General features: G+C 41.0%; 1 protein-coding gene across 3 annotated transcripts; it reads right to left on the bottom strand.

The window, feature by feature from the left end:
* Nucleotides 1–5,796: 5,796 nt before the first annotated feature.
* KCNV1 (potassium voltage-gated channel modifier subfamily V member 1) lies at nt 5,797–14,878 on the bottom strand. Of its 3 annotated transcripts, none has more exons than XM_089335599.1 (5): nt 14,509–14,870; nt 13,930–14,114; nt 12,955–13,098; nt 11,611–12,140; nt 5,797–7,177 (listed from the first exon to the last, which is right to left on the bottom strand). In XM_089335599.1, the coding sequence occupies exons 3-5, from the start codon at nt 13,041–13,043 to the stop codon at nt 6,666–6,668; spliced, it is 1,131 nt and encodes a 376-aa protein (XP_089191725.1). In that variant the 5' UTR covers nt 13,044–13,098; nt 13,930–14,114; nt 14,509–14,870; the 3' UTR covers nt 5,797–6,665. The 3 variants fall into 3 exon arrangements, with proteins under 3 accessions (XP_089191725.1, XP_002710644.1, XP_089191726.1); XM_089335600.1 differs by adding an exon at nt 9,169–9,291 and having other exon boundaries at nt 7,050–7,177; nt 12,955–14,114; nt 14,509–14,878; XM_002710598.6 differs by having other exon boundaries at nt 12,955–14,114; nt 14,509–14,872.

Consider the following 14,878-nt stretch of genomic DNA (forward strand, 5'->3'; position numbering starts at 1 on the left):
TTTCCATTTTCATCCTTTCTTTTCCTGATAGCTTGTGGTCAAGGTGATATTATTGTCTTTTTATTTTTTTTAACTTGAGAGGCAAGGCCTTTTGGAATAAAATTCCTACAAAGTATAGTTTCCATAGCAACTATAACTGTCTTTTACTTTCAATGAACCATTTAGAATTAGTTGACAATAATAATTATAGACCACTTAAGATGAACCATTTGCTTTACAGCAAAGACACGTATAAAGACAGGGTTTGGTGAAAACTGTCCTAGTTTATAGAAACCTAATCACTTTTTAAAGAAGGTTTCATTTTCTTACTTAAGTAAATGATTGAAATTGCATGTACATACAGTATATAGTATTGAGATGATTACTGATGCATATCAAGTAATTTTTCCTCCAATAATTTTAAATCAATATTTATTCCATAAGTTTTTATTTATTTTGATGTTCGTATATGCATATGCCTAACTTGTCAAATCTTCTGTAGTTCAATTATTATTCCTTTGGAAATAACATGAGTACTGAGCCATAAAATAGAGAAGAAAACAGAAACATTACCATTATTTTGTTTTATTTACTGAACTTCTTACACTATAGACATTCTAAAGAAGGTAAAGTAAGGTTTCAATTAATTCCAAAAATAGTCAAGCAATCTTAGAACATGAAAAGGAATCCCAAAAGTTAATTTATTTACCCTATTTCTTCAAATTTACTGGGGCTGTGCTATTGAAAGCCAAATACATGTATCCATCTCATTGATCTTATAGCAGTTAACTTGTAAACATGGAAGTAGTTTTCAATCATTATATTATTAATAGTGCTTATTAAAATACTATCATATGGGGCATGATGCTACCAGCTCAGAAAAGAAGAAAATGGAATTTAGATAAATTTGAAATATTCCTGTGAAATTCCATTTTTATTCAAGTCATTTCTTTTTTCAAGAATAAAAGTAAATAGCATGGCAATGACATTTCTGTGCAGCATAATTAATTATGGTGTGCTCCAGTACACAATAATGATGAAAAGTATTTTCTAGGATGTGAAATTATTCTCTGAAGCTAAGATAGGCACCCTGAAAAATTTCTTTGTAACTCTTTTAGGATGATAGGGTATAGTGAGGGAATGGTATTCTTTGATGGGGGTGCTGTAGATAGTGGGAGGTAATGAGGTGCCTTCTAGTTGCTGTTCAGGGACAAACTACATTAATAAGAGTTCTAATTAATCACACCAGCCTCTTTTCCTAAGCTTCCCCTCAAAAAAGAGAGACCCCTGGCATTCACAGAGGTACTGCTTCTGAACCTCCATGGAGAAGCAGACCTATGCAGCTGGCAATGAAAATGGAGTGCTCATATCTCCTCCTAAGGGGTTTAATTAACAGTATCAGCTTGTTGCCTTTCTGGAGTACTAATTCAGTGCCATTTCTAAGACATGTGGGATTTCTTAGTGGGATACTTTTGCTAAAGACCTCTATATCAAGGTGGCTGAGGTATCTTAGAAATGGGCTTCAATTAGAGATCCTTCTTACCCAATCCTCTCCCTTATCCTGTTCTTCACAGTTGTCATATTTGCAGCGAGGTCTGAAGACTCTTCTCAATTTCTCTAGATTCCTTCTTTTTAAGCTTCACAGGGATCTTTTTTTCTCAGTAAAATTCTGTCACATAATCCATGTCGAATAGTCATCTGTCTGGGAATGTGCTCAACAAAAGTTGAACTTAGAGTTTTGGGGAAATATCAGTAATTTGACATTGGATGTACTGACTGTGGGATGTTTATTGGACTCTGGTTGCATTGGCAGTTAGTAACACGAATTGAAAGATACAGGAGATGTCTAGTATGATGTAGGAATATGGAAACTGACCAAGTATGAAGAATATTTAAGCTAGGAAAACTAAAGATTTTATCAAGGGAGCAATATAAATAGAAAGTAGGAGAAGACAGGGGATTAAGTCCAGATTAACCATCCCAACTAGGAAAGCTGGCTTACCAGTAGAATATGAATGAGACAAAAGGAGGGTGTCAGGGTACAGAAGTCAAGTGAAGGAAGTGTTCAAGAATGGACCTGCACTTAGCCTTGTAAAGTGTTGAGGATCAATTAAATAACATTAAGCCTGAGAATCAATGATTGAATTAGGAAGATGTGGCAAGTGCTGATCTTGAAAAGAATTTAATAGGATATATAGGGGAGGGGGACTGATGAGTATATTTTCAACTAGAAACTGGGAAAAGAAACAGTAAATATATAAATGAAGACACTGAGTATGGAAAATGTTGTTAAGAAGTCTTGCTATGATGTAGAAGAAAGAATTTGGTGTTTTCTAGAGAATGTAGTAGATTAAACATTTTCTTCCAATTTTTTTAAAGATGTGAAAAAATCAAATCATGTTTGTATGCTGGTAGAATCACCAACCCAGCAGACAGGGGAAAAGTTATGGTAGAGTAGATAGAGGTATTTTCTGAAAAAATGTCCTCGTATTGGAGAGAAAGGGTGGGGTGGACATCTCAAACCTTGAAAGGCAGAGGAAACAGGCACAGATGGATGTAGGAGAATACATGTGGAGGCTGGATCTTGTAAAATGTCTCTTCCGATTCAAGTTTCTGAGTAAAAGTGGAATCAAAAGGAGGTGTTGGAGGTTTCTATTTATCTCAAGAGAGTGAATGGATTCAGGAATTGCAATATAATTGCCTGGCACCATTAAGAAACCATTTGGAGTTGTAGGCATTAATATAAAGTGAAGGCAGTCAGCATGCATTGTTTTCTTCTGTAGCCATAATCTGTTCTACAGGGACAGGTGCACGTAGGTATTGAATTAGATGATTAGGGCTGGGGTATATTCAGTTGAATATGAGATGGGTTTAAGGGTTTAAACAAGGGAGTACTTATAATATAATAAGGGAAGAATGAAAATGAAAATTTGAGTATCTTAGTTATCCCATTCCCCTAAAGGCATGCCAGGTGAACAGTTGCCTATGGGATCCATGAATCTCTCCCAACATGACATTTTTCTCCCATATATCAATGTGACTTGGAGACAGCTTTGGCCATGGGTGGTGGTTTGTGAAGGAAAATTACCAAGGGAAGCATTAGAACACATAATTTGCTAACCAACATCATCTTGGACCTGAACTGAAGGATTAATAAAAGTTCATGGAAAGGTGGAATTAAAAGATAATGCATATTTCCATGAACTTTTTCAGGGCCCCTCAAAAAGAGAACGCTTTTCACCCTAACAAAGCATGTTTGAGGAAAATTCATTAAAGTAGTAAATTGCTTAATGATAATATTTTACTTGGATAACTTGGATCTATGAGTTAGTCAAATGATTTTAATGAGAGTAAGAATTCCACAATGAAGCACAGAATTCAAATTTCCATCCCAGTTAACTCCTTTGTGCATCTAATACATTATACTTATTGTTACATGTAACAATTCTTGAGAGAAGGGGAGAAAAAGAGAAACATAGTAATATATGACTATGTTACTCACACTAGAGCTTCCTCAGTAATTTAACATTGTTCTTTAAAACACTCTGGCATTGCTTCTGTATATTCAAATGTTTTTAATTAGTATTACATAAATGCCTTAGGTATACAATATTCCATTATTTTATGTTTCTAAACAACTTAAATATTGTTTTATAACAACAATTACTAGATTTTTGCAAAATGTCCAATGTTTATAAATGATAGGCTGTAACATTAACAGATCCCTTGCCTTGATTTCTCACTTAAATTAAATTTGGTTTGCTTATATGTTCATTTGTTGGGTAAGTAAATTTGACTAGATGGTAACATTTAAATGGTTATTTGAAATATACATATCTTGATAAAATTTATACACCTAACATAACTCATTTGTAAAGAGCATGTTTATGATTTTCTGTGAGGCATATATATTTGTATTGTACGTTATATAATATTAACATATATATTATATATACACATTTTCAATTTACATTATTCCAACTGTTATTATAATTCCTTTCTTGTGCAGTGAGTATAAGGTGTAACCACAACCTTTTTTTTTTTTTTTTTAAGATTACATTTATTTGAAAGGAAGAATGAGAGAGAGAAAAAAAGCAAGAGCAAGTGCACTATCTTCCATCTGTTGTTTCCACTCACCAAATGGCCGCTATAGTCAGGGCTGGGCCAGACTGAAGCCAGGATCCGAGGACTTCATCTGGGTTTCCCAAATGGCTGGCACAGGCTGAAGCACTCGGGCTATCATTCGCTGCTTTCCCAGGAACATTAGCAGGGAGCTGGATCAGAAGTGGAGTAGCCGAGACTCAAACCAGCACCCTGATATGGGATGCCTGTTTTGCAAGTGGTGGCTTAACCTGCAATGCTGGCCCCACTACTGTTTTATAAAAGCACCATTCCACCCTTGAATATAAGGTGATACTTTTCTTAAGGCATAGTAAAACTCTACAGCCCTGAGAAGCTGGCTTGCTTAATTATGAAATGAATGCCTCTGCATAGGTTGTGTGGAAAGAGTGAAATCTATAATATAAATTTGAGGCATATAATTTTAATGGTCAGGCAATTTGGCATTTAGTTCTGGCTCTGCTACCTTCAGGCTGTATGAATTCAGATGAGTTTACATCCCTTAATGTCTAAGTTTTATCATCTATCTTCCTCTCACACCCTCAAGTAGAATATTAAATACAAGAGAACAGGATTTGGTCTCGTTTAACAAAGACTCTCCAGTGCCCAGCACTCAGAAGGGTCCTTAATAAATATTTTTAGTTAATAATTATATAAAATATATATTTAGAAGAGTCATAGTAATTATATAATACAATACCTTGAGGATAAATTGACATACTACATGGTGAGTACATTGCATAGCCCTGGATCAGAGCAACTACTCTTATTAGGAAAAGTTCCAGAGAAGTCAGAATGGCTACTCCTTCTGTGTGCAACCTCTTAGGTCCCTCATGTCTATAGATGGGATTTATACTAGGACTAGTGCCATACTCTAGCATATGTGTATGTGTGTAAAAGGGAATATATTTATTGTACTAGTACTTATCTTTTTGAAATCTTTCATAATATTTAGAAGTACAAACAAGTCAAATGAATTAAAGAACTTTACCATATATTCTGAAACTTATGCCATCAATGGATACATTTTCAAAATTTGAACATACCTGTTAGATAACAGGAGGCAGTACATGTAAAACTTCATTGATTTTAAGATGCATGTTATAAAATTATATATATATATGAAATCTGAATGTATTTTACAACAAATGTCATCTTATAGTTGATAAGCACAATTTTTTTCCTTTACTGGTGTTTCATAATGTAAAAGAATGTCTTAGGTAGAGTTGATGAAATATGGTATAGCTGTATCCTAATGCAGTGTCTCTCCATATATCTTATCAACATACATACCTATCAGTGCCACCTAGATATTTTTTCCCAATTTTCCATCTCACAAACTGTTAATACCACAGATATCATATATGTATGTTTACATACTGCATGTGTATCTATGCTTTATACATAAAAAGAGTAAGGTTTTTAGCCAACAACCGATTTTCTTATTTGGGGCTTTATTATATATTTGTAGAATAGAGAAATTAAAAACGATCCATTCCTTGTTATTCTTAGTTCTAAAAATTTCATATACTAAAATATTTGAGATAATTAACTAGTTCTTAGTTTTAGAGTTTTGATTTTAATTATAAAAAAGAAGATTCTAGGAATTTTATTATCATGAATGTTAAAATGCCTACAAAGTTTGAACATTTACTATTTACTCTAATAGTCAGAAGCTGTCCATATTTTTTGTTAACAAATAAAACATATTTGAGCTCATCCAGTGATGCCATTCAACATATTTTCATTTTATGAAATGAGAACTTTTAATAGTATCAGTCTATAAATTAAATGTTTACTACTTACTTCCATATATTCATGATTTTAAAGACATAGCTGAACAATGAATGCATCCAAAAAGAGACATTTCAAAAACCATCTGATTTTCATGAAGTACTAATAAACACTTCACATACTACATTCAGTGGGGAGAATGAAGTACAGTTCTTGAAGCCTCTACGTGCACTCATCCACTGCATTGTCATAATTCCCACCTCCAATGGTAAAGATGGGACACAGAGCTGAAATCCCCATGTGACCAATAGTCTGCACCAGACAGAAGACAGGGACATAATCTATGAGTATCAAGTCAGGATTTTCTCTCACAAAGCTAATTGTTATATTCAACAGCTTAACTGGTAGAGAAAGGAGTATTTTATTTACCTGGAGAATATCTTTAAATAGCAAAATTGTTTAGTTCTTTTCCTCTGGCTATACTGTTTAATTTCCATTTAAAAAAATCAATGTGCAAAAACTTGTAAGATTAGTGATACTTAAAACATTTAGTCATGTTGTATGGATTTTAGTGATACTGTTTCATATTTGGCAATTCAGACATGTGTATAATATCCCAGTTGTCTTTGGTTATGTAAACTGGCTATATTTGAGACTCAAATGTGCAGTTGTCATGGGGGATGTACAACAGTTTAGAATACCAAGCAGTATATCAGCAAAAATTAAGATGGGTAGTGTTCAAAAGACATTCATCATCAGTACACAGATTCACATCAAGACTTTATCAATCCAGTTAATTGTACACAGCGGATGTAAATTAATTAAAAGTGAATTCAAAACCAGAAATCATCTCCTGCACTGCTTCTGGTACTTGCTCTTTCTCTGCCTTTTAGCCGAAGCATCTCCATGATACTTCGAGCATAGACATCTCTCAAGTTAACACTGATGTATGAGTCAGTGGCTATATTCTTGGTGAGCTTCTTCAGAGCTTCACGCTGTCTAACAGCTGCTTCCCTGAGTTTCAAGGTGAAGTAGCAAGCAGAGAAGCGATCATTAATAATAGCAATAGGCAAGGCCAAGACAAGAATTCCTGATAATATACACATGAAAGCCACGATTTTGCCTGTAGTGGTGTCTGGCCTAATGTCCCCATATCCCACAGTAGTCATGGAGGTTGTGGCCCACCACCATGCACAAGGGACACTTGTGAAGGTTGTGTCAGGAATGCTTTGTTCAGCAAAATATTCTATAGTTGAAAATATGGATATTCCCACAGATAGAAATAGGAGTAGTAGGCCAACTTCTTCATAGCACTGGGTGATTGTCATTCCAAGGGAGCGTAATCCTGCAATAACAGAACAACTGCTGTCAATCATTGGCACCCTTCTCTTTTATCCCTTTCTTCTCTCCCTCCTTGCTATCCACCCATACACATGCATTGCAGACCTAATATGTAACCCGCCCTGGGCAATATTCTAGAGATGTAAAGATGATTAAATCAGAGCCGGCGCCGTGGCTCAATAGGCTAATCCTCCACCTTGCGGCGCCGGCACACCGGGTTCTAGTCCCGGTTGGGGCGCCGGATTCTGTCCCGGTTGCCCCTCTTCCAGGCCAGCTCTCTGCTATGGCCAGGGAGTGCAGTGGAGGATGGCCCAGGTGCTTGGGCCCTGCACCCCATGGGAGACCAGGAAAAGCACCTGGCTCCTGGCTCCTGCCAGGATCAGCGCGGTGCGCCGGCTGCAGCGGCGGCCATTGGAGGGTGAACCAACGGCAAAGGAAGACCTTTCTCTCTCTGTCTCTCTCTCACTGTCCACTCTGCCTGTCAAAAAAAAAAAAAAAAAAAAAAAAAAAAAAAAAAAAAAAAAAGACTAGTTCCAGCAGAATCATTAAATGAAAATGAGAAAGTTCAGTGAAACTAAAAAAAAAAAAAAAAAAAAAAAAAAAAAGATGATTAAATCAGGATCCAAATCTTAAGGAAGCTCATAATTTATTTGATTAGGAAAGGTTGTAAAAGAGATACATATAATTAGATTAAATAATTCACTTACGTAATGATTGAGCTCCAAGTATTTGTATTTTTAAAAGAGGGTAAGAGATGAGACAAAAAGGCAGGCAGAGTTTATGATAAAAAATTTTGTACAAGGGCTGGTATTGTGGCCTGGCAGGTTAAGCTGCAGCCTATAATGGCAGGCATCCCATATGATTGCTGGTTTCAGTCCCAGCTTCTCCACTTCTGATCCAGCTCCCTTTTAATGCACCTGGAAAAGTAGAAGATGGTCCATGTGCTTGGACCTTCCTGGCTCCTGGCTTCGGCCTGGCCCAGCCCTGGCCATTGCAGCCATTTGGGGAGTGAACTAACAGATGGAAAATCTCTCTCTGTCTCTCCCTCTCTCCCTGCCTTTCAATAAATAAATAAATCTTAAAAAAAAAACAACAAGTTTTGTACAGTAGTCTATATTTTGAAAGTTTTTGCAGTGTTGCATGTGAGGGGCTCCCCTGGACTTATCTACATGTCAATGTGTCACTTTGGAAGTTATTTCTCTCTTTTTAAAGAGATTTACCTATTTATTTGAAAGGCAGAGTTGAGAGAGAGAGGTGGGGGGGGAGAGAGGGAATGGGAGAGAAAGAGAAAGAGAGAGAGCAACAGACACACAGAGAGAAATGTTCCATCCACTGGCTCAACCCCAAATGGCCACAACAGTCAGGGATGGGCCAGACTGAAGCCAGGAGACAGGAGCTTCCTCTGGGTCTCCTACATGAGTGCAGGAGCCAAAGACTTGGGCCATCCTCTGCTATTTTCCCAGGTGCATATTAGCAGGGAGCTGGATTGGAAGTGGAGCAGCTGCGGCTTGAACCAGTGTCCATATGTGGTGCTGGTGTTGCAGGAGGCGGCTTTACCCACCATGCCACAACGCTGGCCCCTGGCACTTTTTTCTGATGCTAATTTTATATTGTTTTCTCCTATTTTATGTGTCTTTCTTTTTATCCTCCTGATTAAGTTTGCCACAATCTGGAGCCTCATTGCCTGAAAGTGAGAGAAAGCAAAGCATATAAACCATGTCAGTAAATTGAGGCAGCAGAGACAAGTTAAGCATTCATGACAAAATCGACATGAGAACATCACATGCATATTCAGGTGATGTTCTTAGTGGTGTGTCAAGGGCAGGTCTCTGAGCTCCTAGGACATCAACGAAATCCTAGTAGTTAATATCAGAGCTATATTTTCTTTAGATGCACAAGATTTCTGCTTTCCTGTAGAAAAATCAACCTGAATAAAGAACATTCTTCCATTGCAAAAAAGGCATGAGAAATGGAGTCATTAAGAGAATCACTCACTATGAGGCATTGGTGGAGTTCCCATTACTAGGTCTCAGATTTATTGAGCTCCTGGGAGACAGACCCAAGAAAGTGCAATCCCATTTGTGAAGAGACTAAGCCCCGAGGGGAGTAAAATGAATCCTTTATAAAAAAAAGAACCAGGATTTTAGTGAATCATGAGATCTCTTTCCTAGGACTAGAGAGATCATTCTAAAAATTTGTCCAGATTTTGAAGCCATTTCATCATGACATCACAATAGTATGGCCTCAGAAGTCCAAAGAAATATCTCTCAGAATCATTTTTAGTCACTCAGTAGACTATTTGAGACTCATTAGAATATCATTAGTGCTCTCATCATTTTGAACTTTGCTCTTATGATTTTGAGATATTCTTGAAATATTAACCAGCTATTTTTAAAGGCCAATGAATATTAATTATAAGACTTGAAGTCAAAAGAATATCTTTCAGAATACCTTATAATACCTTTCTTTTTTTTTCCAAAATGGCCTGGATGTGTCCATATGGAATTGCATTTCTGAAGTAAAGTTAGTATATACGAGGAGAAGCATAGTGTGGTCTGGGAAAATTATTTAAATTCAAAGACAAAATGTCCCAAACACTTTGGTGAAAAAAATACAAAGTGGGCTGAATTTTTATCATGTTATACTAGTTAACTCTGATGATCATTAAAAATAATATGAGATAGTGGTAGTCATTGTTGTGCCATTTTACAGATGGGGAGACTGAGTGGTACAAAGCTACAGAGTCAGAAATTAAACCTAGGCTGTTTGGCATCCTACCCATTGTTCTATAAATCCTCTTAATTTTTATTTACAACATATACATGGAGAAATGTGTTATCCATGTTTATGTTTTATCTAATATTTGAGGTAAAATGTCAAATAGTTATGCAGTTGTTCATATTGCTCAATAAACTGAGCCTTTAATACTTTATGGTTGTTTTAGAACTGAGAAAACCTTTGTAGAGGTGACACTGTGGAAATTACTATTATTTTCCTTTTCCTTTCTGTTGGGAAAAAATGTAGTCTTTACTGGGTTTTTTTAAATTGAATCTTGCAAACAGTTTATAAATACTCGAGGAAAGCATCCCATTATGTGTGTCAGAAAACAAAGAGTGGTACTTATAAAAGTTGTTGGAAAACCCATTATCAAATCTCTGATATGTGAGACTTGCTAGAAAAATACACTGCCAAAATTATGTTAGGATAAGTCCTAATTACCTCAGAGACATGTAGAAAGAAAACCATATCAGAAGTCAATTTCTCCCTATATTTATATGGAGAGAAACCAGCATCAACCTTTTTTAGGTGGCCAGTCATGCACATATCTGGGAATCTCCAGTCAATTTGTTTGTACCAACATGTATTTTTATTAATATGTATTATATTAAAATGGCATCCTACTGCAGTGTTTCTCAAAGAGTAGTCCAAGAACCACCTACATCAGAATCACTTGTGAGCTGGTTAAAACATATGCTCCTGGATTCAACCTTCAATACTAAAATCTGACTCTGGGGGCTGTAGCTCAGAATTTGCATTTCAACAAGCTTGTCCAGGGAGTCTAATTTTAAGATCTGACATGAAGTAACTCATAGGTAATCTAGAACATCCAACAGCTGCAGGGTCTAACACTGAGAACCAGTATCTTGAATTGATTCATTGTATGAAGTCCCCTGACATTGGTTGAAATTTTCAGGCAGTTGAGTGTGTGTGTGTGTGTGTTTGTGTGTGTGTGTGTTGTGTGAAGATTTTTTTAGGGAATGTTCATCAGATGTTTAAAGATTCTATTTCACACAAAAATCTAATGAATTCTAGTTCCCTTCTCTCTCACGTCTCCCAAACCAGAGACAAGAAATATTCAGTACTAGATAAAGCATATATACAGTGTGTTCTGGTTTCTTCCAAAACAAATATTTCCATTGCTTCCTCAAAGATTATCACCAGCCCATGAGCACCTGCTCATTTCCCTTTCTGCATGAGTAGGGAAAGCTCTGGAGGACTGACTTCCCTTCTGGCAAGGAGAATGTGTGGCAGGCAATTCTCGTATACTGAAGAGCAACTGGCTTATGTAGACATTCATAATTTATGTGTATCATTTGGTGTATCACTTATGCATGTTTTGTCTAGAACTTTCTAGACTTAGAGTGTCTTTAATTTTTGTATACTTGAGTACTAGTTTCCAATAAATTGAGGTTAACAAGTGGTCAAATTGTTTCTCAATGCCTTATAGAGAGAAAGTGTGGAAGAGGCCTCTTCTCCTATATCTATAAAATGACTTTAATGTGTTGCTTCCCAATACCTTTTCAGAGGTCAGGTTTAAGTTTGAGAGAGCTGGTCATTTTGGACATCAATTCAGAATCACTTCTCTGATACTGTGACCGAATCATAAATGCATTAAAAACCATGACAAATTAAAAGGCATCAAGGAAATCTGGATACCTGTGGAATGTCTGCCCAGCTTTAGCATGCGCAGAGCCCTGAGCAACCTCAACACCTGGACAATGCGTCCCACATTTTCCAGCTCCTGTGTGGTCTGGCTCCCGCTCAGGCTCTCTACCAGAAGGGTGATGTAGAAGGGCAAGATGGCCAGGAGGTCTATGATGTTTGGCACCTTTCTCAGGAAGCGGCACCTGTCCCGCACACACAGGAAGCGCAGGACAAACTCCCCGGTGAACCAGCTGATACACACGTACTCCAGGATCTCCAGCAGCTGCAGGTCAAGCCAGCTTAATTCGGCTGACATGAGGGCCATGTTGACGATGGACACTGCCACAAAGATGATGGAGATGACCCCAAAGACTCGGGCAGCTGTGGAAGACCCCGGTTTCTCCAGGATATTCCAGAGCTTCTGGCGGACGGTGGGACAAGGTCCTTGTGAGAAGTCCTGCTCGCTCTCATGTTGACTTTCTTGGTCTTCCGTGTCCTTCTTAAAATCTAAAGTTTCACTCAGCTCCTTTCTTCTGAAGTATCTTTTAGAAAAGACAACTTGGTGATTAGTCTAACTTTTATAAAATACAGAAGTAGGAGAAAATTAAACTTGACAGGGAGGCCATACTTTTTTTTCAGTGAAATGCAGGAAATGTCTATTCATAGTTTTCCCAGGTTGTCTCCTGCCCATAGTATTCAGAATTCCCCACTTAACATTATGATTTTCATAATGACATTTTCTGAGAAGTTTATTGAACAGGATTTTTACATAGCAAAAGCCATTTGTGGGTGAATGCATTTTACTTCCCATTTGCTACCTACAAGAATAAATGATTGTCATCTGTAACTTTGTTAGATATTAAGGAAAGGTAGTCAGAAAGAAATAATGGCAGTCATGGCAGAATAACAGCGACATCACCATCCAAGGCCCACAAGCATTCAGTCAAGGAATCAACTGCCTATTTTCTGTAATAAAAGCAGATGTCTATTCAAGTTTTTCAAAGTTAATGTGCTGGGTTTGCTAAATGATAATGCTCAACTGAAAATCTTCATCCTAACACAAGCACAGCTTTTCTGAATCACTTATCCAAACATTAATATTTAGTGGGGAAATGACCGTCGTCGTCTTCCTCTATAGGAAATATATACTGGGATATACTCGCAACGGGGACACACAAGTTCAGAAGCTTCGAAGTAAAAGTTAGCTTTGCCCCCACCACCCCACTTAACGGCGCAGAGGTGGCCACCCCTATCCTAGGCCTAGGTCCTGGCAGCTCAGCCTCAGATCTTGACCTGCGCCTTCCTCTGCGCACCGCGCCCGCCTCCCCGCCCACCTGCCGCGTGCCTAGCCGGTACCTGTCCCTGCAGCAGGAGTCGATGCTGAGCTCGTCGATGCCCCAGTACTGGATCTCCTGGAGAAAGGAGAGCGCACACAGCTGCTCCATGACGTGCAGGCGGCCGGTGCGGTAGTAGTGCAGGACGTAGCGGAACGCCTGCGAGCTGCGGTCGAAGAAGTACTCGTTGTCCACGGGGTTGGCGTCGTCGCACAGCTCCAGTGGGCTAGGCACGGCGGCCAGGCCCCCGGGGCGGCGGTAGGAAGCCACCACCACGGCCAGCTTGCCAAGGCGCGTGTGCGGGAAGCAGGACAGCGCCTGCTGCGAGAGCACAAAGCGGCTGCCTCCCACGTTGACCGTAAAGCAATCCCCGAGCGCCAAGGGCTCCCCTTCTCCTTCGCTGCAGAAGACGCTGGAGTCCAGGGAGGTCAGGGAGCAGCTGTCCAGCGGGGAGCACGGCGGCGCCCTGCCACGGGGAGGCAGCTCCATCGCAGCCGCCGCTGCCTGCGGGCGCCACAAAGTTGGGAACACGCCGGAAGCCTCAGTCCCGCGAGGGCGGCGGCGGCGCGGCCGGGATCTCCCGGGCTCCCGAGGGAGGTGCCTCCCACTCGTGCACCTCTACCGTCCCCACCCCCGGTGCCCGTTCCGCTTCCCGCCGCTAGGGAGCTGCGAGCGCGCCACAGCGGCGCGCAAGTGGCTGAGCCAGCCGGCTGGGAGGGGCGCGGAGCGAGGAGGCAAGCACCACCCGGGGCAGCCCGTGGGTCTCCGTGGCTCTTCCTAACTTTGTAATTAGGATTCCCCCGGCCCGGTAAGGTGTCCGGATCGAAAAGCCTCACCACCTGGCGGGTGAAGGGGTCGGGGACCGAAAGAGCAAGGCGGGAGGAGGCAGTGGAGGCGACTTTTTTAGCTCAGCGCAAGCAAGGGCAGGACTCAACTCCTGAGCGCGGGAGACCCAACCAAAAAGTTCAGCAAGCGGGAGAGGTGGTTCCCTTCCAACCTGCGGGTTTACAGTCCTCCCTCTTCGTTTTCTGCAGCTGCTTCACTCCCCGCGGGAGCCCGCGGCGGCTGTGAGCACTTGGAGAGGGTGCCCTGGGGGATGGGCCGCGCCATTTCCTCCGGGTCCACTCGGATGCCAGTCAGTCACTCACGCTCCATCGCCTTGGCCCGCCTCCCCTTGACCTCCTGGTTGAGGAATAGAGATAATTAATGAGGACGTTGACCGAAGATCCAGGGAGTGAGTAAGGCCTTAGAGGGGCGCGAAGACCAGCTGCCCAGCCCATTGGTTGTCCACCGCCTGCCCAGGCATTGAGTGCGCTCCCCGGGACAGCAGGTGTTGTGGTAGCGCGATCCCTGGCACGCCTCAAAGCCTTCATTTCATGCGAAGAGAGGGAGAAGAGACAAGGAATAGAACAGGCGTGGGCTGGGGCAGGAGTTTAAATAGTAACGGTGCCTCAGTAAAGGGAGAAGCCGAGAGCCCGGGCCCAGGTGAGCCTAGACCTGTACCCACCAGATGCGCTTGGAGCCACGCCCGGGCCACCTGTGGGAAGGGGGTAGGAGGGCAGGGCATGTGACTCACCTGCCACTGCTGGCACATCTGGGCTGCCAGCCCGCGTCCCAGAAACAGAGCCCTCCTTAGATCCTGCCGGTCTACACGTGACGCCCGACGAGAGTGGCTGCGAGCGACGGAGCTCTTCGCCCGCGCTCGGCGTCTCGCCTCCTCCCGGCCCCGCGGCTCCGCCCGCGCTGGCTCGGAGCCGCCCGCCCCACCGCGGCCCCAGGTTCCAGCAGAGAGAGTGGAAGGAGCGCAGGGGGCGGCGAGATGGGCAGGGGACGCGAGGCACTCCGTGAGGCCGAGTTCTCTTCCTGCTGAAGACACTTAATTCACATTTCCCGAGTGCCTGAGAACACGGCCAGCGGGCTAAGTGGACTCACCTCTGGGTTAGAGC

The sequence above is a fragment of the Oryctolagus cuniculus genome, chromosome 6, assembly GCF_051225735.1.
Source record: "Oryctolagus cuniculus isolate XC-2025 breed Fujian yellow rabbit chromosome 6, ASM5122573v1, whole genome shotgun sequence".
Classification (NCBI taxonomy): Eukaryota; Metazoa; Chordata; class Mammalia; order Lagomorpha; family Leporidae; genus Oryctolagus; species Oryctolagus cuniculus.

Bases quoted from the DNA above. Each gene is read 5' to 3' on its own strand.
- KCNV1 (XM_002710598.6), bottom strand. From the start codon at position 13,421: ATGGAGCTGCCTCCCCGTGGCAGGGCGCCGCCGTGCTCCCCGCTGGAC. The intron at 12,141-12,954 runs GTACCGGCTAGG...CTTTTCTAAAAG, and splicing joins GACTCCTGCTGCAGGGACAG to ATACTTCAGAAGAAAGGAGC. The intron at 7,178-11,610 runs GTATCCAGATTT...CTGTTATTGCAG, and splicing joins GCTGGGCAGACATTCCACAG to GATTACGCTCCCTTGGAATG.